General features: G+C 39.4%; 1 protein-coding gene across 1 annotated transcript; it reads left to right on the top strand.

Moving 5' to 3' along the window:
• The first annotated feature begins 1067 nt into the window (after window positions 1-1067).
• LOC119650215 (protein piwi) lies at window positions 1068-27308 on the top strand. The gene is made up of 11 exons (XM_038052784.1): window positions 1068-1228; window positions 1444-1605; window positions 8720-8921; window positions 10221-10810; window positions 10867-11059; window positions 12797-12924; window positions 13008-13162; window positions 18553-18756; window positions 18824-19009; window positions 25695-25805; window positions 25874-27308. The coding sequence occupies exons 2-11, from the start codon at window positions 1498-1500 to the stop codon at window positions 26772-26774; spliced, it is 2778 nt and encodes a 925-aa protein (XP_037908712.1). The 5' UTR covers window positions 1068-1228; window positions 1444-1497; the 3' UTR covers window positions 26775-27308.
• Window positions 27309-27332: the final 24 nt, after the last annotated feature.

The raw sequence follows: 27332 nt of genomic DNA, 5'->3' as shown, positions 1-27332 counted from the left end.
ATTCTGTCGTAAATCAGATTTCCCTCTTTGTCTCGGTAGGATGAACATCGAGGTGTATAAGGCTTCATCCTGCTGACTTGTTGGTAAAACTCGTGCGCCTGGTGCGGTTGTTCCCTATACTTTTCGAGTTCGCAGATCTGTTGGTTGTCCCAGGCTTTATTTTTCCGTCGGTGAAATTGTTTCTCCACTTGACGGAGTTCGTGATAATTCTCCGCGCGTGCCCGTGTCCTTTGAGAATTCAATATTATTCGGTATGCAGCATTTTTCCGTTCCGTTGCTAGCTTACATTCATCGTCAAACCAGCCGTACCGACTCTTTTTGCAGCTGGGACTAAGTATGTTTGTGATATTGTTATTCGAGCTCGGAGCACTATGACAACGAGATAGTGATCCGAGTCTATATTGCCTCCCCTATATGTTCTGACATTCTTCAAGGCTGAGAGGCGGCGGCGTTCTATCAATACATGGTCAATTTGGTTGAAAGTGGTCCCGTCTGGAGAGACCCACGTATGTTTGTGGACCACGTTCCGCATTTCGTTTGACACTGCTAATTGGATAATCCAGGTGATTGTGGGGATCATTTGTTGATGCTTCATCTCCAGGATCTCTATAGACAGTACAATCCGGTGTTTCGCCCAGAAATATCTTCTTTTTTTAAATTCTTGCGGCCGTTACCGCCACTTGAGCAGCAATTCGCTCAGAGCCATACAGCTTCGTTAGCAACTAGCTTGTAGATATGTGGATTTGAAATAAAAATAGGCGAAACAGCCTTTCTAAATTTGAAGGTTCCGTTTTATAATCTGGAAAATTAGATGAAGCAAATGAGTTTATAATTGAAAAAAAAAAAATTTGAAACGAGTCGAAATGGAAATGTGAAATCTATGTAAATTACCTCGTATCACATGTTTCCATTGCAGGTTTCTCAATGTGTATTTCTTGGCTGTTTAAAACAATATCATTTGCTTCGACTTTACTAGTAATAGTGCCAATGGAATTCACTTTATTATTATTTATTTATTTATTTTCGAATATTTGTTATTTACTGAACTCACCCTATTCAGAAACACAACAATGGCCATACTTTCTGCGAAGTCGTCCATTTTTGTTCCCTCCATCCACTCCGTTCGTTTAATAGGGAAACGCCGCTACACGACGCACTTCATATCAGTCGTCGAAAATTGACGGAGTTTTATATTCGCGGAGAAAGTGTTCCGGGTGCATTTTAAGAGGTAAATATTGATTTGAAATGTTTTAAGTTAGTTTGTTTTCGTTGTTATGAAAAAGTGTGACGTCTCATATAGTGTTTTCCTGAGAACAGGGTATGATTTCTTTCAAGCATCTGATGTCTGTCGTGTACTTTTCCATCGGGCGCCATGTTTTTCACCAGCGGAAACGAGATTCTGTATACATTCATTAAATAACAAGAATATTCTGTTTTTTCCAGAGAAAGTGACCGTGCTCGACGAGGAAACCTGAAAAGGAAAATTGAGTTGTTACTATGGAAAGCGATCCGGGAAGAGCGCGAGGCCACGGTCGTGCGAGCGCCGAAAACGTGAGACCGGGAGGCCGGCGTCCGAGCGAAGACATCTCACCGAGTCGACAACCTGTATGTGCAAAATTTTCTTACAATATTCACACTAAATTGGCTTGTGGCAGTGCTGCGTTAAATACGAGAATGTAGTTTTGCAAAGACTCGAGTTTGTGGTGGCAGTGTCAAGTGCATGGACGTTGGCAGGTTTCCATATCAGAAGCGGCAAAATGTGCATAAATGCATGCATGTCAATGTACGGCTTGGCCAAAGCCATGTAATGCGCCAGAGCAGAAGAAACCTTTGGGAATGGGACTCCCAACAGGTCTTCTGTGAGGCAGTAGATCATGATAGCAAAATATTTGTTTCAGAGTCAACGCTCAGAAAGATTTCAACTGATATTGGCAATCGCCAAATTCAAAACAAACGAGCATTCCCGACATTTTGCTAAAGTAGTCTTCCAGGACCAGTTTTGTATTCAGTAGGTGTATCTGTAATATGCCGGTAGTGTAGAAAATGTAGGAGTCGCATGAATTGATATTCCCTCAAGACTAACGATGGAGTAGCAGAAATATGAGAATGTGAATAGACTGCAACATAAGCAATACTTACTGCACTACAGTGCATGTGGCAAGTCATGGTAGGCCAACAGAAATGAATTTGAGCATCGGGAGTAGGTCAGCGATATATAAGTTGTATTGAACTTTAGATTGGAGATTGGAGAAGCTAGGGTCGGTTCGTGTTTCATACTAGTACTTCGTCGTAGTCGTAGTTATGGGCCAACTGAAACAAACGTCTACAAAGTAAAAGTTAGGTCAAAAATGTGGGATGCAAGAGTGCAAAAAAACCTCTGAACGAAAAAGGGGTATTTTTTCTTGCTATGGAAACATCATTATGGCGAAGTAATGAAGCCTGTAAAGCGGTGTTACATTTAGTAGAATTTGTTCTGACAATCTGTCTCCGAAAGGGAAACGTTCGTCTTTAAAATTTTAGCAATTCAATGGCGCTGGCCCGAAACAAGTTTATAAGTACGGTTCCTAACGCCGTTAATGTATTGTTACTGCCTTTTTCAACAGAGTGCAACTTCACAAGCTCCAGAGCTACTTTGTTCTCGACAACTTATGTGCATAGTAAAATTATACATTTTCTGGCCCATTTGTATCAGAAGAATCATGCGAGTGTACGTATAATATTGGAAGCCCAGATCATGCTTCCACAGGCACGATTACGATTCTTGTGGCGCCGATTCGAAAATATTTCGATATCTCACTTAGTCTTGCAGATATTGAATAGAAATTTCCGATTCATAAAATATTTTTTGCTTCTTTGGTGTCTAAAAACATAAGTTGTGCTTGTTTTGCTATTAAATCTGCGACGTGCTGATGTTCCTTATTGATATAGCCATGCCGACAGGAATATTCCCTTATCACCTGCTGGTAGAACTTTAATTCCTGCTATCGGCGTATCTAGGAGAAAGAGAAAGGTCCCCACTTTCTAGCCCAGTTGAAGAATTTTGATGTAATCCTTGCCTAAAAAATTAGAATGTCTCAAATTCGGCTATTTAGGTTAGTACTTCGACATCGTCAAAACATGGATATTAGCAAATACCGACGTTTGGGTTAGAAGAGGTCGTTTTGAAATTAGAATGTTTTACAAAAAAAAAATCGAAATTCAAGCACTTAACTTATTTTCAAAATTAATGGTGATTCTAAAACATTTCGTCTATACTTTTACGAAAAATAATTTTATGCAGTGTTTTTTCAAAGAGAAGTTGCAATTTGCAATATTCCCGCTCATTTTTTGAACATTTTAAGTATGTCTTTCTAAGCGAGTTCAGCGCTAATCGAAGCGAAGCGAATCGGAAATGCGGGTGTTATTGAATTTGGTGTATCTAATTCCTCGGCTAAAGATTTCCCAACCCATGGTAGTCCGATAAGCTGCATTCATTTCTGCTATTAAATTTCATTTCAAGGTGATTCTAAAGTCAATATGAAAAGGAGTTTACCTTTTGGTATAGGAGAGTGAGAAAATTTCTCAACACAGCAAATTCGATAGCCTTAAAAAGTAATTCAATGTCCTTAAAAAAATCACAAGCGTGGCTGACGTATTAAAATGTAGACTGTTGTTAATAAGCGGAATTTCATCTTTTGTGTGAAACAAAACCTTATTCAAATCGATTGAATCTATGTCTGTCCATCCGATTTACTCGGAAATGGCTAAACCGATTATCACAAAATTAGGTGTTGAACATGTGGTCGGTGTGTGCTCCTTTACATGCAGTGAGTGACGCTATTTTGTGATCAGTTGGAAGGGGTGCTTCCCATACATGCAAAAGGTAGGGAGTGTAAATTTTTTTCACAGAATATAGTCATGTGGGGTATCATAAGAAAGGGCTCAATTAGTACTTTCCGAAACTGATCATATTTATTATATTGGGTAAAACAGAGGAAATGTGCACTTGAAACAGGTATCGTTCTCAGAACCTGATATACCCTGATATAACCCATATATATAACGTAGTGAATTGGAAATGCGGTAATAGACAATGTTTATTTAGGATGGACATAGTGTTTATGTCGTTGACATGTCTGTACGAGTACATGCAAAAGAAAATTCAAGTTCAAAAGTGTTTTTTCCGGGTTTATCATGTGGCTGGAGAATAAAGTTGTGCTTCCTGTGATTGCATGTGAAGTTCTTATTGTTTACACTAGCAGAAGTTCTACTCAAAGAATATGGTGGAAAGGAAAGTTGAAGTTTTGGGGGAAAAGGTACGTGTTAATAGTAGAGTACATAAAAAAAGTCGAAAATAAACATATACACAAACATTTTGTTAAACGATTTTTTTAATGAAAACAAATAAATCAAGGTATCTATAAATGTCAAATTAGAAGAAATTAATTTTCGCTTTTTTTTATTTTCGGCTTTAGTATTTCGTATTTAGTATGACCGCCTTTCGCCCTAATCCCCTCTCCAACTCGTGCGGGCATCGATTGGTATACATTTTTGAATCGTCAAAAATGTGATTAAGTCATACCTTTTCTAAATTTTTTTGTTTATATTTGGTTTGTTCCTTATCGATCTTTGTTGCAGTTGCCGTTTCATGAACGTCCATAAGTTCTCTATGTGGTTCAAATCTGGACTGTTTCCTGGCCATGGCAGCGACTGTATGCCAAGCTCTTTTCAAGAGGCTACCTTTGAATAAGAACCGTATTGAGGATAAAACATGAAAAATTTGACATGGGAACAATTTCGTTTACTTACAGTACGAGCTCTATGATGAAACCGAATCGTCCTTAAACATTAGTTCATCAAAGTGTTCATACAGTGTCTCTACCGTCTGACCAACGCAATCTTCGATAACTTTTTTGCACTTTTCTGCATAACTGTACCGCTATCAATTCCTGTGGATGTTATTTATCCCCACATCATTACTGAGGGAGAATGGCTTTCAGTTCGTACAACACACAGAGAGTCGAATCTCTCTCCTTTTCTTCTCCGCACTGGGGACGGACTGTCAGATCCCAGAAAATTGAATTTCGACTCATCAGAGAACGCAACTTACCTCCAGTCGTCCACAATCCTGTCACGTCGTTTCAATGCCCAATTCAGCCCTTTTTTTCGAGCATAGCCTTCGTTAAAATCGGGTTTTTGCTGGTTTTCTAGCCCTCAGTCCTAATTTATTCAACCGTCGCTGCACTGTCCTCACACTAACTGACACATTTTCCCCTTGCAGTAATTCAGTACGTAATTGAGAAGCAGCTGCAAATCTATTTCACAAGGATACTCGCTTTGATGATCGCCTGACCCGGGAAGTAATCACTCACTTCCTCCCCCTCCCTTGTTTTCGTCCCAGACTGCCCCCACTCTGGCATATTTTTCAAGAAAAAATCTACTATTTGCCTCAGAACAATTGAACAATTTCTCTCTATTTCCCTATTACTATCAACTCGTTCCCGCAAAACCAGAGCACGGGCCTTTTCCTCAACACTTATTCCTTCCTGACATTTTTTTCACATAAAATTAGCGGTTTCACTCTCTCTCCATTACATCATTATTCAACTTTAAATCAAAAAACAGACATCATTAGGCGAGACTAAATGTTGTTTAGACATAATTAAGAAGGTGGAATCATAAAAGGGTTGAGTGCAAACATTTTTTTGCCGGGCACTGCATGTGTAGCTTGGACTTTGGCAAAATATGACGGAATATTTTGTATTCTTAGTTATATACGAATGGAAAATCGTGCATAGAGAGTTTCTCACATAAGATAAACGCAAAAACTTTATACCCGAGGCGCGCGGCTTCCGGTAATCCAACTTGTTTTTTTGGTTTTGACAGTTTTGAGCCCATTATTTCCGGCTATGTTACTTCTAAACCAGTTGTTTATGCTCTTGTTTCAACAAACCTCTTAGCACAGGAAATTATTTGATAAATTTTTGAGTTGAAAAGTTAGATAGATGGGCTAAAAGTGAGCTTTTCTCTCCAAAAGCCAGTTTAACAGCCTTTATCATATTAGTTCCTCTATTTGTAAAAAGAGAAACCATAACATCGTGTTTGATGTTACTTTGATAGGATCTGCATTTTTTAGAACCAAATGGCGTCGAATTTGAAGTGGGAGTAGAGGGAGGCATAAAGAACAAAAATTATATAGCACCGATGTGTGGGTTTGAACCGAAGTCTATTAAATGGTCTATTCTAAGCAAGAAATGTTTTATGAAAATTGTTCGTACAAGTAGTAGTTTTCGATTTATTCATATTACCCCATGTCGTTTTTTCATAAAACATTTTTCGATTTCTGCGTTGATTCAAAAAAGTCCACCCTCGAGAGCGGGTGCCATTCATATACCTACCCCCTTGCCTTCCTAGGGCTAGGGCTGAAAATTCAAAGTTTATCATGATGGTATAAAAAAATCCAAGTTTCTTTTTTGGTAATTTACTAAAATTTATCGCCAACTCGTATATACAGTATGAATATGGCGAAAATCGAGTTTTGAATTTGAATTTGTTGAAGCAGAAATTCGAAATCAGCTTAGTCGAACAATAAGGAAACCAATAACTGGGCAAATTCTACAAAATCTACAGTTTTGACTCAACTTCAGGAAACATAATTCTTGAAGTTATTGTGACCCCTAAGGTAGAACATTGCTAGATGACAGTGAACTTATGACAAAGGCGGTCTCCCCGAATCTGACTTATAAACTATTTTCAGTAGAGTGGGACAAATTGATTGATTGATCTGCCTACCAGATAAATATCCATCAAAACCGACTCGAATTTAACCCGGAAGTTTACAATGACGAAATAGCCCATCCGATGAGAAATTTGTATTATATTTCAATAATAATAATAATCGTTGGCACAACAATCCATATTGGATCAGGGCCTTGAAGTGTGTTAGAGCACTTCATTCAAGACCGTAACGGTACACTACAGTAGACTGTAGGAGACAATGTGGTCAGCATTGCGCTCGCCCGAGATTATTACCCTGATTTGACTCAGGTACTCATTCACAGCTGAGTCGACTGGTATCCGACGTCAAATCACGATACAAATCCCTCTGCCACCAGCGAGATTTGAACCGCGACCTTCCGTACGACAGCCTTGTGCTCTAACCACTCAGCTATCCGGACACATTATATTTCAAGAAATAGATAAAAAGCTACAGGACTCGCATCATAGTATTAAAAAAATTAGATCAGCCTCAGCCGGTTTAGGCCTGAACTTAACATGAATATAATTTTCATACCCATAAGGGGGCAAACGATACCCAATAAACATTTCGGCCACGCTGGCCCCAGTACAATTTTTTGGGGTTTTTTTTTGAATTTTGGGTGGTTTAAATCTTAAAACAGAAGGGTCTGTGGACCAGAAAGTTTCTTTCCATATGGTCCGGTTCTCCATCAAGTGGATTACGAACTCAGGACCACCTCATATTCTCTTAAAAAAATTAAGTGCTTATATGTTTCAAGCAGTATTCGCTAAATGGTAATTTCTAGAAATGCCTGTACAGCTTGATTTTCAGGCTTCGGCTTTTCGGAGCACTTCGCCTCGTTGGTGTTCGGATAGCTGACTGGTTAGAGCACGAGGCTATATGATTTCACTGACTCGCCCTTAAACAAGTTTGCAACACTTTTTTAGTTGGTCGAAAATGAATGAATGTTTAACTTATGTTTTGAAAGTTATTCGGTGAAGAAATTTTTTTTGCCACCATTTTCAATGATCCAATATTTCTGTGACTAGTGTTATGCAATGCAGTTGATAAACAAAAGCAAGAAGAAAATCAGTCTTCGATTAGGAAATGGTGTCATTATAAACGTTGAAACTTGGAATTTGCTTAAAGCTACAAGCGAAAGTTGAAAAGCATAGTTTTTAAGGTTTTGTGTAAAACAAAACCTTATTAAAATCTGTGTACTGTCTGTCTGTCACACGCATTTTTCTCGAGGATGGTTATAGCGATTGACACCGAATTTGATGGGAACTGCGATCGCTCACGCATACAGTGAATTACATAATTTTACGTCAAATTTAAGGGGGGGGGTCTCCATACATGCAAAAGGGAGTGTACATTTTTTTTCACCAAATATGATCATGTGGGGTATCACATGAAAGGTCTCGATTAGTAATTTCCGAAGCCGGTCTTAATTTTGACATTTTTTGGAAAGTTGGCGAGTGAGGGGGATTGAAAGTGATCATTTTTTAACGGATTCTCAGAAACTACCCAACCCAATCTGAAAAAAAAAACCAATTGGCTGACACTCTATGGTGCCTATGCTCCGAAATACCCTCCATACCGATATCTGTTCAAATAAAGTTAATACTAATATATTATTATATTTTTCAGTAATTGGTTGCAGAACCCCTCTTAAGTTCATCTTAGTACCACTATTACTAATCAAATTATAATAGGTTAAAGTTCTCACTCTAAATGTCAATATCACTTCAAAATTGGCAAGGAAATGAATTGATTTTTACTATAGTCAAAATTGGATTCTTGGGTAGCCATCACATCCAATTAAGTTGCAGGTGGGCTATGCAATTGATGCGCCGTCACAAATTAGAAAAAGGGTCTAAACTTAATTCGTTGTTTTGAGTTTTTCTTATCTTGATACTGCCGTAAGCGTTATTCATATGTTCTTCTGAAAACTGCCAAATTTTTCATCGGTTAACAAATTTCCATGTTTTTATTTTATAGCGTGAGAAAAAGTCGAGATTGCACTCGTCAGACTCACCACCGGGTACGTCCCTGTACGAGGAATCTGAAGGAAGTAGTAGTCGACGTCGATCACCAGAACGAGCAGGTTCCGGTGATTCGGGTTCGGGATCGAACAAATCCGAAAGGTCAATCAAATCGGAGAGGTCGTCGAAGGATTCGAGGTCAGAGTCATCTTCTAGGCGTAAGTACAGTCTTCCTTTACCAGTAAAAACGTCGAGGGTATGCTTTTGAGGCTTTGTTGAAAATCGTGAATATTTTCATCGTAACCTCTACCGAACTTGTCTGCTTCCTCTTTATATTGTGAGGGTTTATTTCATGTTGAATAGACTTTTTATGTTCGCATCACAGTACAAACAAATGACTCTGAAATCCAAATTCGATCCAAGTGCTCGGGAAGGATCTATACAATAGTGAAGTCAGTTTTTATTTTTATTTTTTGACGTTGCATGTTTTCCTACTTATCTAGTGCGATAGTTGACCGTGCAAATAACAGGTTGATTTGAACTTAAAATGCAAAACATATTTCAGACTAAGCTTAAAAAAACCGACTAAAATAAATCATTACTTTAAAAACTAAGTGTAGTCTATGAATTGTAACTTTTTTATTTCTTTTCCCATATTTTTTATGAAAACTATAATAGTTCATTCATAACCATAACCTATAGCATACATATGACTATTAATATGATTACTTGTGTATTGGTTATAACAACTATCTTGTCTTCATCCAAAATTGAGTACACCTTTTACTGAAGTAGGTAACAATTTTTTTCCGAATTGCAAATCAAAAAGTTCTAAATTTTACCTAAAAGTCCCTTCTTGTTGCTTCTCGTCCTTTTGGATAGTTTTGCAAGAATGATGTAGTGAATGTTGCAAGTCTTTTATGGCTAGCACTAGAAGTACAAATTAATTAATTTTATAGAGTGGTCATTTTGCCTGTTTGCAAAGCGCGAAGGGACGAAGAATTTTCCATTTTAATTTCTATCGTACACAAAATGGAAATACTGGCTTAATAACTCGGCCTAAATGCTAGATTGTGGTTGTACCCCGTTTCATTTTTCCAACAAGAGGCAAATTTGCTTTCCACACTCTTTATTTCAAAAATGGATTTTAAAGCCAAATCTGTAGAGTTTTTGGTTAGCTCATCATTTCATCTATTGAGGTTTCGGCGAAATTTAAGACTTCGATTTCTGGATAAGTATGGCGTTTCGGAGACATTTACACATTAAGCAAAAATATCGTAGTGTTCCATTGTAGGCAACTCCGTCTAAAGGAATATCCCAGATTTATTAACTAATTGGTCTGCGCCATCATCAAGAATCTGCCTATTAGTTAGGTATTCACGTAGCAAGTGTCTAGTCGATTCAATTTGAGTTGGTGAACAGACAATAAAATATTGCTTTAAAGTATTTGCGTCACCATCATTATATTGATTATTACCATATAACTGACTTCATTTTTTATGTTTTGCCCCTTATAGGAGAAAGAGAACGTGGTGAACCCTCAGAAAGAGGAGATAGCCGCAGTGCTCGTGGCGAACGTGGCGAACGCGATGATAGGCGTGAAAGTGGTGCTGGTGGAGCTGGTGGTCGAGCGGGAGGCAAAGCCGAACGCGAGAGGCGCATTCGTTTTGAAATTGTCAAGACTCGTCCTCCAAATGTTGAAACAAAACGTGGCGCTTCTGGGCAGCCAGTTCAATTGACAGCGAATTATTTCCGTCTTCTAAAGAAACCCCAATGGCGTTTGTACAAGTATCGCGTTGATTTTGAACCGACAATTGAAATGATGCGCGTTCGTCGCGGCGTTTTGTCGGAACATAAAGCTCTTTTAGGTGGTTACCTTTTCGATGGTACAATGCTGTTCAGCATTAATAAGCTGCCAGATGAAGTTACCGTCGTGGAAACTAAGAGCAAAATGGGGGAATTATACAAAATAACTATCAAGTGTGTTGGCCATGTTTCAATGTCAGAGGATCAGTCATTGCAAATTCTAAATTTAATTATGAGACGTGCAATGGAAGGATTGCAGCTGCAATTGGTCGGGCGTAACTTTTTTGATGCTATGGCGAAGGTTCGTTTATTTACACATTGTAATGTATCCTCCAATAACACTTAATTTTTTTCTAGATTGACATACGCGAATATCGCATTCAATTATGGCCAGGATATACCACGTCCATCAGACAGCATGAAAGTGATATTCTGCTTTGTGCTGAAATCGCTCATAAAGTTATGCGAACGGAGACAGTGTATGACATTCTGCAAAGGTGTACACAAGAGTCTCGTGACTATCAGGATAATTTCAAGCGGCAAGTCATAGGTAAGTTATTTAGTCCAGTAGAAATATGTCTCTAGCTCCCTCGTTTTTGGAGTATAGGACATCCGACCAGCATATTCCATATTGTTTTTTTTTCATATTTGATTTTCAATGAGACTACTTCATTTTCATTATTATCACACTCAATATTGTGCAAGTAACAAGCCTTTATCTTGAAAAAAAAACAACATTTTGTCCTTAGAAGCCTGTGCCTGTGGCAATATAAAAGAAAATAATTTGTTGTGTCACATCGTCTTTTGTCATTCCGATGTTATGGATATGAAAATGTTAAGCTTCGTGTCGAACACGATGCAAAATAACGTCAATAGTGTAGAATATTTTAGGAACAACTAGAAAAATGGATCTCTCAAGTCCTGGTTCTCGTGAGCTAACATTCCCTATATATTGTGTTTGCATATCTATGCTATACGCCGCCAGTAATTGTAAATTAGTCACATCAAATTTTTCGTGAAAATGTGAAGTTTTCCAGGAGTTTGCAGGCTTCTAGCTAGCGCAGAAATTTTTTGTGAGTTTAATTCAATTCGAACAAATTAACGCGATGGCGGATACACATGATATTAAAACAAATCAAAAACCGAAAGCTTGGTGTCTTTAGGCGCGAAAGGTTTTGTGTTGTATCTTATGCAGGAATATTTGGATGCAGGACAGTTCCATTTGTAAGTAGCTCTTAATATATTGATATATGCATTTTGTATGTCTCGCTATTCTCCTTAGTATGATATTGGCATTCTATGCCTTGGGTTACAGTAAATTCACATGAAACAGACAACTTTGACCTACTATAACTTTGTTAATAATATTAAGTTTTCTACAAAACTTCACGGCAGCATGCTCGATCTTATCGCAAGATTTTATGACTTGGATGAGCTTAAGGGGAAAGGAGGGCTTTTAATAAGTTTGGAAGAAAAGTATATAAATACACAATTATTAACTTTATTTGAACAGATGTGGGTGTGGGAAGTATTTCTGTTGTTGAGTAGTTTCTGAAAGTATTTATTTAATTCATAGCTGAAACTTTTCAACACTTGAACTGAAACGCTGTGGAGAGCAGCTGTAAGGAGTAAGGATAATTTTCTGTCCGGTAAGGAAATTGCGGCAAAACGTATTAATTTAAGGATTGAAGCAGTTCAATCGTCGCCGGCATACATTTGCTGATGGAGCTTCTAAGCGACTGTAAATTTAAACTATTTGGCTATAAAAGTCATGTTTTCGAGCAGTGTTAAATTTTCATGGTATTTAGTGAAAACGATTCGCAGGAGGGTGAGTGCTGTAAATCTGAACAAGCAGTTGCGGTGAATTGCGAGCAATATAGAGTCAAACCAATAGAAATAATATTAATGGTAACACAGAAATCAAAATCCTGCATTGAAGCGATTTTATTAAGCTCTGCACATGTTCTAGATCTTTTAATATGAAGTCGAATAGATTTATCATGTGGTTCAGCTTATTAAAAATTATTGCAAAAGCGAAGAGTAAAGAAAATAAATTTTTTCTTGGTACACTTTATTTTTCTTCAATCCTAATAGATTTGATTATATTATAATCAATTTTCTTATAAAGTGGGCGATTATGATAAATGGAACTGTCTTTGTTACGGAGTGAATATTCGAAATTTCTGCCAATAAAAATTTTGTGAAAAATAACAAAAACCAACATTGTACAGCTAAAATTGTGCCGCAATGGAGAATTTTCGGTGAAATTTGTCGCTATTCTTTACAGGATTAACGGTTCTAACTGATTATAACAACAAAACATATCGGATTGACGATGTCGACTTCAGTGCTACTCCAAAACAGACATTCAGTTGCAAAGAGGTCCAAACATCATTTGTGGACTATTACTATAAGGTAAATTGGGAAATAAGTTCCTGTTCGTTATAAGAAAAATGTTGCAGGTGTTAATATGTTTATTAAATTTTTAACCGAAATAGAAATATCACATTCGTATTCGTGATACGAATCAACCACTCTTGTTGTCCCAATCGAAAGAGCGCCAAATTCGCGGTGGTCAAAATAAACTCGTGACCCTTATCCCGGAATTGTGCCGTGCAACTGGATTAAGTGATTCGATGCGCTCAAACTTCCAGTAAGTTATATTTTTCTTGTTAAATTTGTAATTGGTCAGTTGAAGTTAATGTAGAATTTGACAGCGGACGGTGATCGTTATATTTTTTCAGTAAAGTGAATGATTAGTGCTTTCGAAAATATTGTGGAAATTATTTATATGTGCCGCCTTCCGTCAAATTTACCTGGTGCAAATAAATTTCATATAAGTACTTCCAAGAATACTTTGGATGGTATCGAATCGATCAATTAGTTGAAAGACCAAAGTAATTTAACAATGGAGCTCCAGAAGGATTTATGCCTTCTGGTTTTTTTTTGTAGAACATACAGCATTTCTGCGGTAATTTATTTTCCTTGAGTTTGAGATTAGAATTCCTCCAGCAGCAAACGTAACGTCTCCAAGCGGATTTTCTAAACGTTTCAATTTCCTCCGTGTGTGAGGATTTGAGATCGTTAAGTATTTGCATAGTTTTTAATCATAAGTTCAAACAGAGAAAATTTAAAAATCGTATCCCGGTTGATTTTTTCACTACTAAGTAATAATTTCAGTTAGTCACCACAAATTTCTTTTCATAAGTTATTACTGGTTGGAAATTTGAGCTTGGAAGTAAATACTTCTCGAATACTATTCTCTCTTCCTGTCGCTGCATATAGGGACACTGTATGGAAAGTGATCGTTACTCGAAAGCGTCAAGCTTTCATCAATTCATGTCTGCGTCGTCATCAGGATACTTTGACCTGATATAACAAATCGGAATACCGGAAGCTCGCGCTTCGAGTATAAAGGTTTTGTGTTCATCTTGTGTAAGAAACTTCAACGCACATTTTTCTATTCCTTTATAGCTACAAATCCAACATATTCCTTCATCATTCATTCATTCATTCTTTTCCAAACTACGAGATATACGTACATATTACAGCCATAGACACCCTAAACAAACAAACTGCCTATTTCCGAATACTGTACATATATATGCAAGTATATGAAATGATCGTATCCATAATTCCGATTTACTTCGTGTACAAAAGCATACATATGTACACATATAGTAGTTATATTAGATACGGCTGGTTTAATGTACAAATATCTTTATCTGAATTAGATACTACCCGCAAACTTCATTAGCACGCATATACTATATACCTACATACATACATCTCTGTTTGGAGTAATTGATATTCATATACAAATGACTAAAAAATTGAAACAAAATAATTCTTTGCGAACTCATTCATAAGAACTCATTTCGTTGTGGTATTGATGAATTGAAATGTGATGATGACGTCATACAGGTTTTAGAATGTACGAAATTCACAAAAAAATGATAAAGTTTCACCCCCTATAACTTTGTTAATAATAGTTGGATTTTCTTCAAACTTGAGCAACTTGTGCACTATATTCGTCATTACACATACGCCATATACTTCTGGAATTAACATAAGGGGGCTGCCGGGTAAATTTTTAAAATGTGAAAATATACTATTATTAACTTTATTTGTGCAGATATCGGAACCGGATGTATTTTGAGGCCTAGATTTAGTAGAGATGCATCACTGTGATTTTTTTTTCAGATTTTTCGGTTGGATAGGTTCTGAGAACGAGACCTGTTACACTTTTTGGGAGTCATATTTTGAGCCCTCACTCTCCTATGTTTCACCCGATATCAAATATGGAATCAGCTTCGAAAATTGAGCCGTTTGATACTCCATATGGCCACATTCTGTGAAAAAAAATTTGCAGCTTCCTTTCACATGTATGGGGCCCCCCCTCTCCTTGGCCACTTGTTTTTGGTTCAGCCGAGAGGGCCGCCTTCCTCCCCGCCACCTCTGAGCACCAAACAGACGGACAGACAGACTCGATTCTAATAAAACCTTAATAAAAAGCGAAGAACTTAGGCGGTGTGCGGGCCAGATATCCTGGACGTGCTGATCTGAAGGTGGAAGTGGCAATGGATAAGATAGAGCGATAACTCCATTGCAGATTATGCCATGTAATGAAACCCATTATCCTAGGGATGGTTGGTGAGTGAGTCCCCTTAGAGCGAAATTGTACAGGACAGTGGAGGAAGAGTAGAAGCTTCAAAAAATGTCGCGTAGGTATGATTGACGCGTTAGCGTGTGTATCAAAAATACTATTTTCAATTGAGGAAAATTACGAAATTGCTGTTATTTTTAAACAAACTGGTTTATCCGCAGTTAGATCAGAATTAACAATTACATTACATTATCAATGAACTACATTTCATAGATGGGATTTGTAGTTACAATTACTTTGTATAAAAAAGTTGTTTTTCATCAACTATTGACTACTAGTGAGGATCCATTGAAATCTGTGAGATGATATTCTTTATCGAATCTTTTTGGAGTACGACCAAAAATGGCTCGCGAGTGGGCCCTAGAATCATCATCATCAACGGCGCAACAATCGGTATCCGGTCTAGGCCTGCCTTAATAAGGAACTCCAGACATCCCGGTTTTGCGCCGAACTCCACCAATTCGATACCCCTAAAAGCTCTAAAAGCTGTCTGGCGTCCTGACCTACGCCATCGCTCCATCTCAGGCAGGGTTTGCTCGTCTTCTTTTTCTACCATAGATATTGCCTTTATAGACTTTCCGGGCTGGATCATCTTCATCCATACGGATTAAGTGACCCGCCCACCGTAACCTATTGAGCCGGATTTTATCCACAACTTGACGGTCATGGTATCGCTCATAGATTTCGTCGTTATGTAGGCTACGGAATCGTCCATCCTCATGTAGAGGGCCAACAATTCTTCGGAAGATTCCTCTCTCGAACCAGGATGAGAGTTCGCAATTTTTCTTGCTAAGAATCCGAGTTTCCGAGGAATACATGAGGACTGGCAAGATCATAGTCTTGTACAGTAAGAGCTTTGACCCTATGGTGAAACGTTTCGAGCGGAACAGTTTTTTTAAGCTGAAATAGGCTCTGTTGGCTGACAACAACCGTGCGCAGATTTCGTTATCATAGCTGTTATCGGTTGTGATTTTCGACCCTAGATAGGAGAAATTATCAACGGTCTCAAAGTTGTAGTCTCCTATCTTTATTCTTCCCGTTTGACCAGTGAGGTTTGATGTTGGTTCATTGGTTTTGGTGCTGACGTTGCCACCATATATTTTGTCTTGCTTTCATTGATGTGCAGCCCAAGATCTCGCGCCGATCGCCGCCTACTCGATCTGGATGAAGGCAGTTTGTACGCCTCGGGTCATTCTTCTCATGATGCCGATATCGTCAGCATAGGCCAGTAGTCGGGTGGACTTACAGAGGATCGTACCTCTTGCATTAACGTCAGCATCACGGATCACTTCCTCGAGTGCCAGGTTAAAGAGGACGCATGATAGGGCATCCCCTTGTCGTAGACCGTTGTTGATGTCGAATGATCTTGAGAGTGATCCTGCCGCTTTTATCTGGTCTCGCATATTGGTCAGGGTCAGCCTAGTCAGTCTCATCAATTTCGTCGGGATACCGAATTCTCTCATGGTCGTGTACAGTTTTACCCTGGCAATGCTACGATTATACATTTCGAACTATAGTAATTAATAGTTGACGTAATGTCACGTTGTTGGCTAAAAATAATTGTGACTGCGAAACTACTACGTTTTAGTTATGACTATTTGTTGTACGCAGCAACTGAAATTTTATACCTTGCAGTCAAACTATATTTCGCAAACTCTCACCATACTGCGTTATATATTACTGTTCTCAGCAAAACTCCGTATGTCGCTAACCTTCATCATCATATCAAAAGTCGAATCCAGATCATAGGGTAAAGAGATTGGCCTATGAGCACGGCGCCCATAACAACCTCAAATAAATCATGTTTTACACAATTCTAAATATGAGGTACACAATTAGAAGTTTTTATGGTTTTTGATTTTTTAGGAAATTTAAATTATTGTCGGGAATGCCTGAAGTAATGCAAAAGCACCAAAAAAACCTTTCATATTCACAACTGCTTGCATTGAAAGTGGTGACTTTTCCCAACTGTGAAATATACTTGAATCATACGCACCAATGGTGCAAAATATGACTCTTTTCGGTGAGATTTTTTTTTTTGATTCACTCACTTGGCTCTTGATATAAAAGTGTGCCTCAAAAGAGTCACTTCATCTATAGCAGTATTACTGGTTATCAGGTTAATTTCATCCTGATATGCGTTGTTGATGGTCTGTTTTCGCCAACGCTTCTAAGTCAACTTGCTAGTTCTGTGATGAGTTGTACTACTCGCATGAATGGGCTGATTGGTTCATTTGAGTCCATTCATTCATGAGTTACACGTTTCTAATATGCGCCACATGAAGCGCTGAAATTTTTCGCGGTAACTGTAGTCCGTCGGGTTGCATTGCACTCTTTTTTGCAAAGACTCAAGGATGGATAAAAGGCCGGAAGAAGAGAACTCCAATTAGTGTTGATTTTTTTTGCAAGTGAAGCTGGCCCTAAAACAAGAAAATAATGGAAGAATATGAATTTCTTCGGCTACCACACAAAGTTATATGAAGTTGACATTCTTCGTCTCACATGACCATAAAAACAGCGTAGATTTGATGATGTGGATAAAAACTCATTCAGGGCATAATTAGAAGAGCGTTTTGATTTCGCGGAAAAGAAATAACTTATTAATTTTATTTATTTTGTATAATATATAGTTATGTAGTTATGGTCGAAACCTGAACTAAAAGGAACAGGTAAAAAGTAGAATTTTGGCAGCTTCAAAAAACTTGGGGGGGGAAAGGGTATTTAATGTGAATGTATCTCGCAGATCCTAGTTCGGGCCATAGCGACGAGTATTACCATCAATTCGATAAAAAAAAAATTGAAGTCGATACAATAGTTCCTGAGAAATATAAGAAGTTTTGAAAAACATCGTTACGAGATAACGAATTCAAACTTTTTGAAAATGTTTGCGACTATTCGGAATATATTTTAAGATAAATCTAGAGAATAAAACAAAAAGAATCAAGTAATAAGTTGCCGAACAATCTCAAAAAGTATTTGGAAGAACGTGGTGTCACAAAAAGGGATTAATAAAATTCATACGGAAAATGTGTTGTTTTGTGTTAGTGACGAACATATATAAAATTGTTTGACTTGTCATAAAAAAAAAAGATGTTTAAAAAAAACTACTTTGAGTTTTGAGCCTTTTCAGTCGAAATTTCAAGAGATGATTCTTGAGACCACATTCTATCCAATTAGTAAGCAAAAAAAAGCTGACTGAAAAGTTGCATTAATCTTTCTTTTGGCTATATCCTCCCACGAACGTCTTTGTATAAGGCTGAATGGAATCGCTTGCATTTTATCTTTAAACTGAGTTTTTTTTTTCTTAGGTGAATATAAAGGGTTCTTGCAACCATTTTACACTTTCCTTAATGTTTTGTATTACTTTTCATTTTCAGGTTGATGCGTGCCATGTCTGAACATACACGCTTGAATCCAGATCGCCGTATTGAACGTTTGCGAGCGTTTAATCGACGACTTCAGCAAACGGAAGCCAGTATGAAAGTGCTGAGTGAATGGCAAATGTCTTTGGATTCGAATTTGGTAGAGTTTCCGGGTCGTATTTTGAAGATTGAGAATATTGTTTTTGGTCGTGCAAGGAAGTATGTTGATGATAAAGAATTATTTGCTCAAACAATTTAAAATAATTTTATTTCCTTTCTACATTAGAGCTCAGGCTGGTGACAATGCTGATTGGACTCGTCACTTGAGGGATAATGAAATGTTTACATCAGTTGAATTGAAGCGTTGGGCGCTGGTTTGTCCAAATCGCAGTAACCGTGAAGCAAGAGATTTTGTAGAGAGTTTGATTCAAGCAGCAAGTGGTATGAAGATGTACATTCGACAACCCACTCCGTAAGTAGTTTTTATTTAATAAATTATTATTCATAATAGAGTTTTCTTATATATATGTATGCACGTGAATAAGTGGATAAAATGTAAAATGAGGATGGGCGTGTTTATTAAAATTCTAGAATATTATTAAATTTGGATAGGTTACGGACTTGAAATCTATTGGACAGATAACGTGGGCAGTCGATGATTATTTGGTTACCTTCCAAAACATTGCAGTGAGGACGGTTTGGGCCACCATTGTATTTTCATGCGGTTAAGGAATTGGTTCCTGTGTGTTATTTGTAATAACAGCTTAATGATTTTCATTATGGTTAAAGATGGTTGCTTCCTTGTTTTCATCGATTTGGATGGATTTAAGGTTTTCTTTGATGGCGCTTTGTATCGCTAGTTGAATGGCTGCGATATCTGTAGTAGTAGATATCGGTGGTATGGTCTGATTTGTTGTAGGTACACAGCTCGTTACTTTCCAATACTACAAAAGCTATGCCTATTCTTAAATAGTTATTAGCAGTATCATTGAGATACAAGTAGATCTGCTCGTTAAGTATATGAAGGATGTTCATAGGAATTTGTTTATTAATGGGGAAGCTGATTTTTGTTGAGATTTTCGAAATATATAATACTTGTGCTTAAGGTAGTAGTGCCCATAATTAGTATTGGTGAGGTGGATAGTACTAAGAAATACTTTGAAGTTCTCGTAGGAAAAAATCCTCTCCGCAATTTTTTTTTTATTCTGAGGAATTCTCCCTTGAATTTAGATTGCAGTTCATTAGCAGGGCGTAGAGCGTGTAAATGAGATTTGTTGTAACTCCAAGTGCTCTTTTGACTGCTTTGCTGTGGAAGGCTACTTGCACAGGAATTTCACACTCTATCGAGGGCCTGATATATATCGATTGCGCAGTTTACCTTCGTTAGCCACTTCAGCGAGAGGGTTGTTTAGGGGGTTGAATACAGTTGTGGTGGTCGCGGAAATCGAAAAAAAATGTTATTGCTTATTCTTTAAGTACAGAAGAATATTCTCACCAAATTTCATAACGATCTAAGTATTAGGTACGAAGTTATAGCTATTTATAACCCCTTTTTCCGTTGCTTTTCAACTTCCATCGCCGTATATACTGCTTATAGTTGCAGCCGCAAGAGAAGCTATAATGGCAGCATGAAATCGATGTTTTGATATCTGAAAGGAATACTGTATGGTCCTGGAATCGAAAAGTACATTTGCGATGGACACGATTACTAAAAAGCTACTAATTCAATTAACACCAAATTTTTTAAAAAAGTTGACTGAACGTTTCAGGCAATTCATCATTCTTTTGGAAAGCAGCTATAAATCCGCTATTTTTAAATTTTTTTCTTAAAAAAAATGTTTACAAGTACTCCACAATATTTATCAATCGATGCTGCTAACCGTTTTTTAATAAACATTTATTAAGTTGTCGGAAAATAATGGAGAATATGCCGTCGTAGGTGATATCCGCGGCGACTGTATATAACCCCTCAAGAAAAATGCCAAATCAAGTGCAAATTTCCTAAAAACACACTTTCAAAATGTAAAAGAAATAATTTTTACTTTTAATAATTTTCTATTTCTAATAATTCATTGCTGCACCAATATCCTCAATCACATTAAAAATTCGCTCTGGCATATATGAAACTAAATTGCGGGCCACTTTCATTTCGATTGTTTGAGTTCAGACACTGTGGCAAACTCTCCGTTTGTGAAAACTCACTTTATTAGTATCCCCCAGAGGTTCTCAATTGGATCCAAGTCTGGACTCCTTGCAGGCCTCTCCAATAATGGCACATCCTTCGACGAAAACCATTCTTTTGATTGCTTTCAGACGCCAAACAATGCGTTATCCTACTGAAACGTGAATATCCTTTCATCGTGTTCTTCGAAGTAGGGTGCCAATACAGCTTCCAACGGTCCATCGTATTTTTCGGAGTAAATGTTTGTGTGTACAAAGCATCCGCCATGCCAAAGTAGGAAGAAGCTCCCCATACCATTATACTTCCGGCTCCAAAGTTCTAGGTGGATTTTCCTTCCATAAGTCATTCCAATAACTTGTAAAACCATCTGATCTATCCAGATTAAATTTTTTTATTGTCGCATCACCTTTCTGCGAATACAAGACGAGCGTCCTTATGGTGCTCTTTCAAGGCCGGCTATTTCTTCGGTTTCTTATACGCGTTTTTTAATTGGAAAATTCATTTTTGCTGCAACTTGGGCACCGCTTAGTCGACTTGTTGTTTCTTCCGTCTGTATTTGTTTTTTTCGCTTTAGGCTATCTTGGTTTTGCCTCCCGTGGTTCGCGCATTTTCAAGAAAATCTCGACGGCTTTTTCACAACTTGAAAGCGCAGTAGCCAGTAATTGGATATATACCTTATATTGCTGCAAAATTTCGTGGTACTAGCATGAACTTAAGGAGGGTTTTGCGGCCAACTACTAAAAATTATTAAATTTATTTTATTATTTCCGAGTTATCGCAATCTCGGCAGATGCCGGATTTTACCTAATACTAGCACTAAGTGCCAAGCATTTAGGCTCGGACGATCCTACCTACTTAAAAACTAAAGGGGCGCTGGTGGTGGTGGCCGGTGGTAGGTCAGTGGGAGAATCCGTCGAGTACTCCCCGCAACATCGAGCACGTATGCAGAATGGTGTACTTCTGCATGGTTTGAACCAGACTGTGCGAAAGTCCCAGGACATCAAGGGAAGCCGTCAGGGATTTAGGTACAATACCTGTAGCTGACAATATTATGGGAAATACAACCACCCGCTCGAGACGCCAAATTTCTTTGATTTCCCGAGCCAATGGCTCATAGTTCACCTTCTTCTCCACGTATTTCCGTTCAATGTTGCTATTATGGGGGATAGCAACATCAATAATATACGCGGAGCGACCCGTCTTGTCAACTAACAGTACGTCAGGCTTATTGTGTGCGGTATGGCGATCAGTCAGAACTTGCCGGTCCCAATACATGCTGTAAGCAGAACTATCAAGTACTGCTTTGCGGCTCATATCGGTAAACCGGACATGTTCCCGTGATCAGCCCATGCTTATATGCAAGGTTTTGATGGATAACCTTACATACAGCATTATGCCTGGTGATGTATTGCACCGGTGCCATAACAGTACAGCCAGAAATGAGATGGTCCAACGTCTCTAACGCCGAACCACACATTCTGCACTGGTCGTTCTCCACCCGTTCTTTCATGATGAGCTTTTTATAAGCTCGGGTGGCGACCACGCCATCCTGAATGGCACACATAAACCCCTCCGTCTCAGCAAAGAGCTCCCCAGCACACAGCCATCTGTTCGACAAATGCAAATCGATAAATGGCTGCCAAAGACAATTCACGTGTTTACCGTGCGTTGCCTTCGACTTCCATTCATCGATCCGCTCTTGGTCCGACTTCACCCCACTCAGAGGATTGAAGGATCGATCCTTCAAGTTAAGTGGAGTCAGTCCACAGTCTGCCTTACAGACAGCCGCATGCAAGGGACTCGCCTGCTCTTTGCTGTAAAAATAAGCGCGCAGCGAGTCGACTTGGCGATGATGTTGTGCCGCCACGTCAACCACGCCTCTACCTCCGATGTCACGAGGCAGGTTCATCCGCTCCACGGCAGACTTTGGGTGATGCATTCGGAATTTTGACATAGTTGTCCGTATCCGCCGCTGGACGTTTTCCAGATCGGTCTTCGTCCACGGCAATATTTCGAATGCATAAGCCAGTGAAGGGATGGCGAATACATTCAACGCGCCTATTTTATTCTTCCCCGAGAGATGCGATTTCAGCACCAGCTTTACACGTCGCAGGAATTCGAACAGCAGAGCTTCTTTCAGATCACCAACTCGAGCATGGGTTCCTTGCAGAATTCCTAGGTACTTGTAGAAGTCTGTCTCGGTCATAGCTTCGATGTGGAGGTCACCAATGCTATGTCCGGCATGTGGCTCGTGATGACCTTTGCGGATGGCTTGGATTCGACATTTGTCTAATCCAAACTCCATCCGAATATCACGGCTGAACATGTCTATTATTCGCAATAGACTTCTAAGATGGTCGTCAGTATCAGCATACCAGCTTGATGTCATCTAAGTACATCAAGTGTGTCAGTTCGCACTTAGCACGTAGGCCATACTTTATTGCAAAACCATGCCCTCTAGCATCATTCAGTAGCCATGAAAGGGGACTCAATGAATCCCCCTGGAAGATGCCCCGCCGTATACAGATGGGCTCTGAGGTATTAGCACCCTCAGATGTACGGACTGATAAGGTGGTATGCCACCCTTCCATGACTGTCGCCAAAAACTTTATTAGTTTCGGATCAATGCGATACAGATGTAGGATGTCGATTAGCCAGGTGTGCGGAACGCTATCGCCTTGGCATAATCGATATAGCAACTGAAGAGGTTTCTTTGGCCTCTAGTTGCTTGTCCTACAACTACCGAGTCGATAATGAGTTGCTCTTTGCAACCCCTTGACCCAACTCGGCAGCCCTTCTGCTCCTCGGACAGAATGTTGTTGGTCTCGAGGTGCGCATTGATCCTTCCACTAATAATGGACGTGATGAATTTGTAGAGGGTTGGTAAGCAAGTGATCGGTCTTGTGTCTGCGGGGTCCTGCACCGTGTCCTTCTTAGGGATAAGGTAGGTAATTCCCGCAGTGAGGAAAGCTGGAAATTCCTCCGGCCGACTCATGACCTCATTTATACTGCGTGCCAACCGACTGTGTACGCTGGTAAATTTCTTATACCAGAAATTCTGCACCCGATCCAGACCTGGGCCCCTCCAGTTCTTCGAGCTGTTTATGGCTCGTCGAACTTCCTCTTCGGTAACATCCGCGAAATTCATGCCAGATGTATTGGCATGGCGGGTGCCTTCGGCGGTGATCCACTCAGCATGCTGGGCAGGTAACCCCCAAAGTCCACCTCAATACTCTTTCGCTTCCGTGACCGAGAACTGTATTGTCTGGGCGCTCTGTTGGGATTCGTTGAGAGATCTGAAAAAGCTCCGCTGGTTCCTCGCGTATGTTGCATTCTGGACACGTCTGGAATAACTTTCGCCATACCGTCGTAACCGACTGCATATGACAGAAAGTTTCTGTTTTAGTGTGTCCAGAATTTCAACAACGGGTGTCTCACAGGGGATGGCATAGTTCCGGTAAACCCTCTGCACTTTATTTCTCACCCGTCGGCTGGCACTGCCAGTGCTGATCTGAATCAGTCTAGCAATGTCCTGCCTTAGTGAGTCCCGCCGACGTTCCAGACGAATTTTCCATGGTGGATCTCTTTTGTCACCCAAACCAATAACACGAAAGCGAATCTTCTGACCGTGCAATCTGATAGCCGCAACTGCACCACAATACACAAGTGATTGTAGTTGCAGCAGCGACATATCAGCACACAGTCGAGATGCAATCTCATCATTGATTTGAGATAGAATTCCCGGAGTTGCTGGAGATGCATAGAGCCTGGGAATACCTGGTCTATGCAAAGGATCCATATCCGAGAATTCCATACACGCTCTTTGGAATTCGTCCCGAACCTCAGCGGAAACCTCAGCTGGACGGTGGAGAAGAGTGCTTCGGTGAGTACTGAACCTGTTGCCTGCAGTGCGGCGTGGTGTTGTTGATGCCGCCGTCTCTGCCCCCATCGACTCTCGGTCACTAGTTTCCCCGATGACTTCAAGTCGAACACGCTCCCTGATGGTGGCTGGGATTGTGTCGCTGCGAGTAATAAAGCGGTACTGGTCTGCGACTCGCTGCACAGTCACGTGCGCGAATTGCGGGAAACGCTCGACGAATCTCTGGTGCAACAAGGGGCGGTAGGATGTTGTACCCGCCTCCGCCGTTATTTCGTAGTAGGAGCGGATGATGAAGAGGTTCATTTCTTCAGTCCATTTCATCCGCTTCCTGCGCGAACCTGCTGAAGTGGTCGCCACAGATTGTGGCGAAACAGCTGCAGCAGGCGGAGCTGTGCTCCTGGTCGTCGTGGCGCCTAGACGTCGAACCGCCCCACAACTAGCGGTTTCGACGCCGTGCTGTCCATTACGAGAGCCCGACCCAGTCACCAAGTCAGACGACTCCCGCCGGTTATCCGTACCGGACCTCAAATTTCTCCTTCTTCTCATTGTTGGTGGTGCATTTTATCCCTAGCTGCCAGGTGTTGAGATAGCTTCCTTAGTGAGTAATCTGCAAAGTTCCTGCACTTTCCTCACCTACCCCCTGAGACGCTACGTACAGCCATTCAGACTGAAGCTATCTATCCCTCCTCCTTTCACAACCGGGCTTGGGACCGGCTTCGGCGGAACCGAGACCTTTAATTTGATATCCCACATGACCTGACCCCACACCCCCCTTAAATTCAAAGTAAAAGGATGTAACTCACACCGAGAAAAATGCGTGTGACGGACAGGCAGACAAACAGTAAACTGATTTTAATAAGGTTTTGTGTTTACACAAAACTTTTGAAATGTGGAATTCTAGTAAGACAGGTAGTTTTAAGATTAGCTCAATCCGAAAGATATCAAAAATACAATCCATATGCAAAAAGTTTACCTGGATCCATACGCCAAATGGATAGTTAAAGAAAACTAGCATTTAATTTTCTTTTTATGACAATCTTATAGAATCTACACCATATTAGATTATAACATTTCGTCATTATAAATTATTTACAGGTTCCAGATTTATGATGATAGAAATCATTCCTACATTAATGCTATTGAAAGCAGTGCAAGTCAGGATCCACAGTTGATTATGTGCATAGTTCCGAATAACAATGCTGAACGGTAATATAAAAACAAATTATTGGCATTTTCAGTATCTAATTTTATTTATCCATTTTCTCCAACAACAGATACAGCAGTATTAAAAAGAAGACGTGCGTCGAACGGGCAATACCAACACAGGTTATGTGCCACAAGACTGTCACACCAAAAGGTGGTAATCCTCGCTCACTTATGTCGATAGCAACAAAAGTTGCTATACAAATCAATTGTAAACTGGGCGCTGCCGCCTGGATGATAGAATTGCCACTAAGTGGCTTAATGACAATTGGCTTTGATATCTGCCGCAGTACAAAAGATCGATCTCGAGCATTTGCCGCACTCGTCGCTACTATGGACATGAAGGCCGAAGCTAAATATTTCAGTACGGTGTCACAGCATAACAGCAGTGACGAGTTGTCCAATGATTTGACCATAAGCGTTACGAAAGCTCTTCAAGAATATCGTAAGTCACATGGGACATTACCGTCGCGTATCTTACTATACCGTGATGGTGTAGGTGATGGTCAAATACGACAAGTGTTTGAACACGAAGTGAAAGTTTTGAAAGAAAGACTCGAATCTATTTACCGCTCGGCTAAAATTGAAACAGGACCCCGGTTTGCGTTTGTCGTAGTCTCGAAGTCGATCAATACACGATACTTTACGCGTGGTCGGAACCCGCCGCCGGGTACAATCGCCGATGATGTTATTACGCTTCCAGAACGTTATGATTTCTACTTAGTGTCACAGTCTGTGCGGCAGGGAACAGTATCCCCGACTAGTTATAATGTAATCTATGATACAATGGGTCTTGATCCAGACAGAATGCAAATTCTTACTTACAAAATGACGCATTTGTACTATAACTGGTCTGGCACGACGAGAGTTCCAGCCGTTTGCCAGTACGCGAAAAAGTTGGCTTCCCTCGTTGCACAAAGCATCCACCAGCCTCCGTCAAATCTTTTGGAGAAGCAGCTGTATTTCTTGTAAAATTACTGCTTGCGAAGGGGAAAAATGGAGTGAATTTTTTTTGTGTACTTTAGTTGTATGACAAACAAATTTCCCATATTATCTTATGGATGTTATGTTTTCCCGGAAATCGTTTTGAAAGGATTTCTGAGAAAGGAATTACGTAAGGAATAAATTTTAAATAGTTGTTTTGTCTTAAAGCAAAAGTTATAAATTGAAATTTGAAGAATACTTTTTTGGTACTATGGAATGCAGAAGCAAAACAAAAATATGCACCATTGAAGGTAACGAAGCATATTTCGAAATGCCGGCGCTCGACTGCCATGAATCATGTTTAATTTTTGTGAGAGTGGCGCGGTTCCACTGGATTTTACACCCCAACCGACCATTTACTAGAATTACTTTCCTCACAGAACTAGGTTATACCATTACTTCATGTTTTTTTTTTAAACAACTTGCATTATTTCATTTATACCGTACACATAATACTAGATTATAATCGACATTATATTCTTGACATTATAAATTGGAATAAAACTTTCTAAATGTTTTAAAGATTTTTTTTCATATTTGAAGTGC

Source organism: Hermetia illucens, chromosome 1, assembly GCF_905115235.1.
Source record: "Hermetia illucens chromosome 1, iHerIll2.2.curated.20191125, whole genome shotgun sequence".
Classification (NCBI taxonomy): domain Eukaryota; kingdom Metazoa; phylum Arthropoda; class Insecta; order Diptera; family Stratiomyidae; genus Hermetia; species Hermetia illucens.
This window is presented reverse-complemented; position numbering and strand designations above follow the sequence as displayed.

Excerpts from the sequence above, each read along its gene's own strand:
- LOC119650215 (XM_038052784.1), top strand. The coding sequence starts at position 1,498 with ATGGAAAGCGATCCGGGAAGAGCGCGAGGCCACGGTCGTGCGAGCGCC. Across the intron at positions 12,925-13,007 it reads TTGTGGACTATTACTATAAG|AAATATCACATTCGTATTCG; the intron begins GTAAATTGGGAA and ends TAACCGAAATAG. Across the intron at positions 13,163-18,552 it reads TCGATGCGCTCAAACTTCCA|GTTGATGCGTGCCATGTCTG; the intron begins GTAAGTTATATT and ends TTTCATTTTCAG.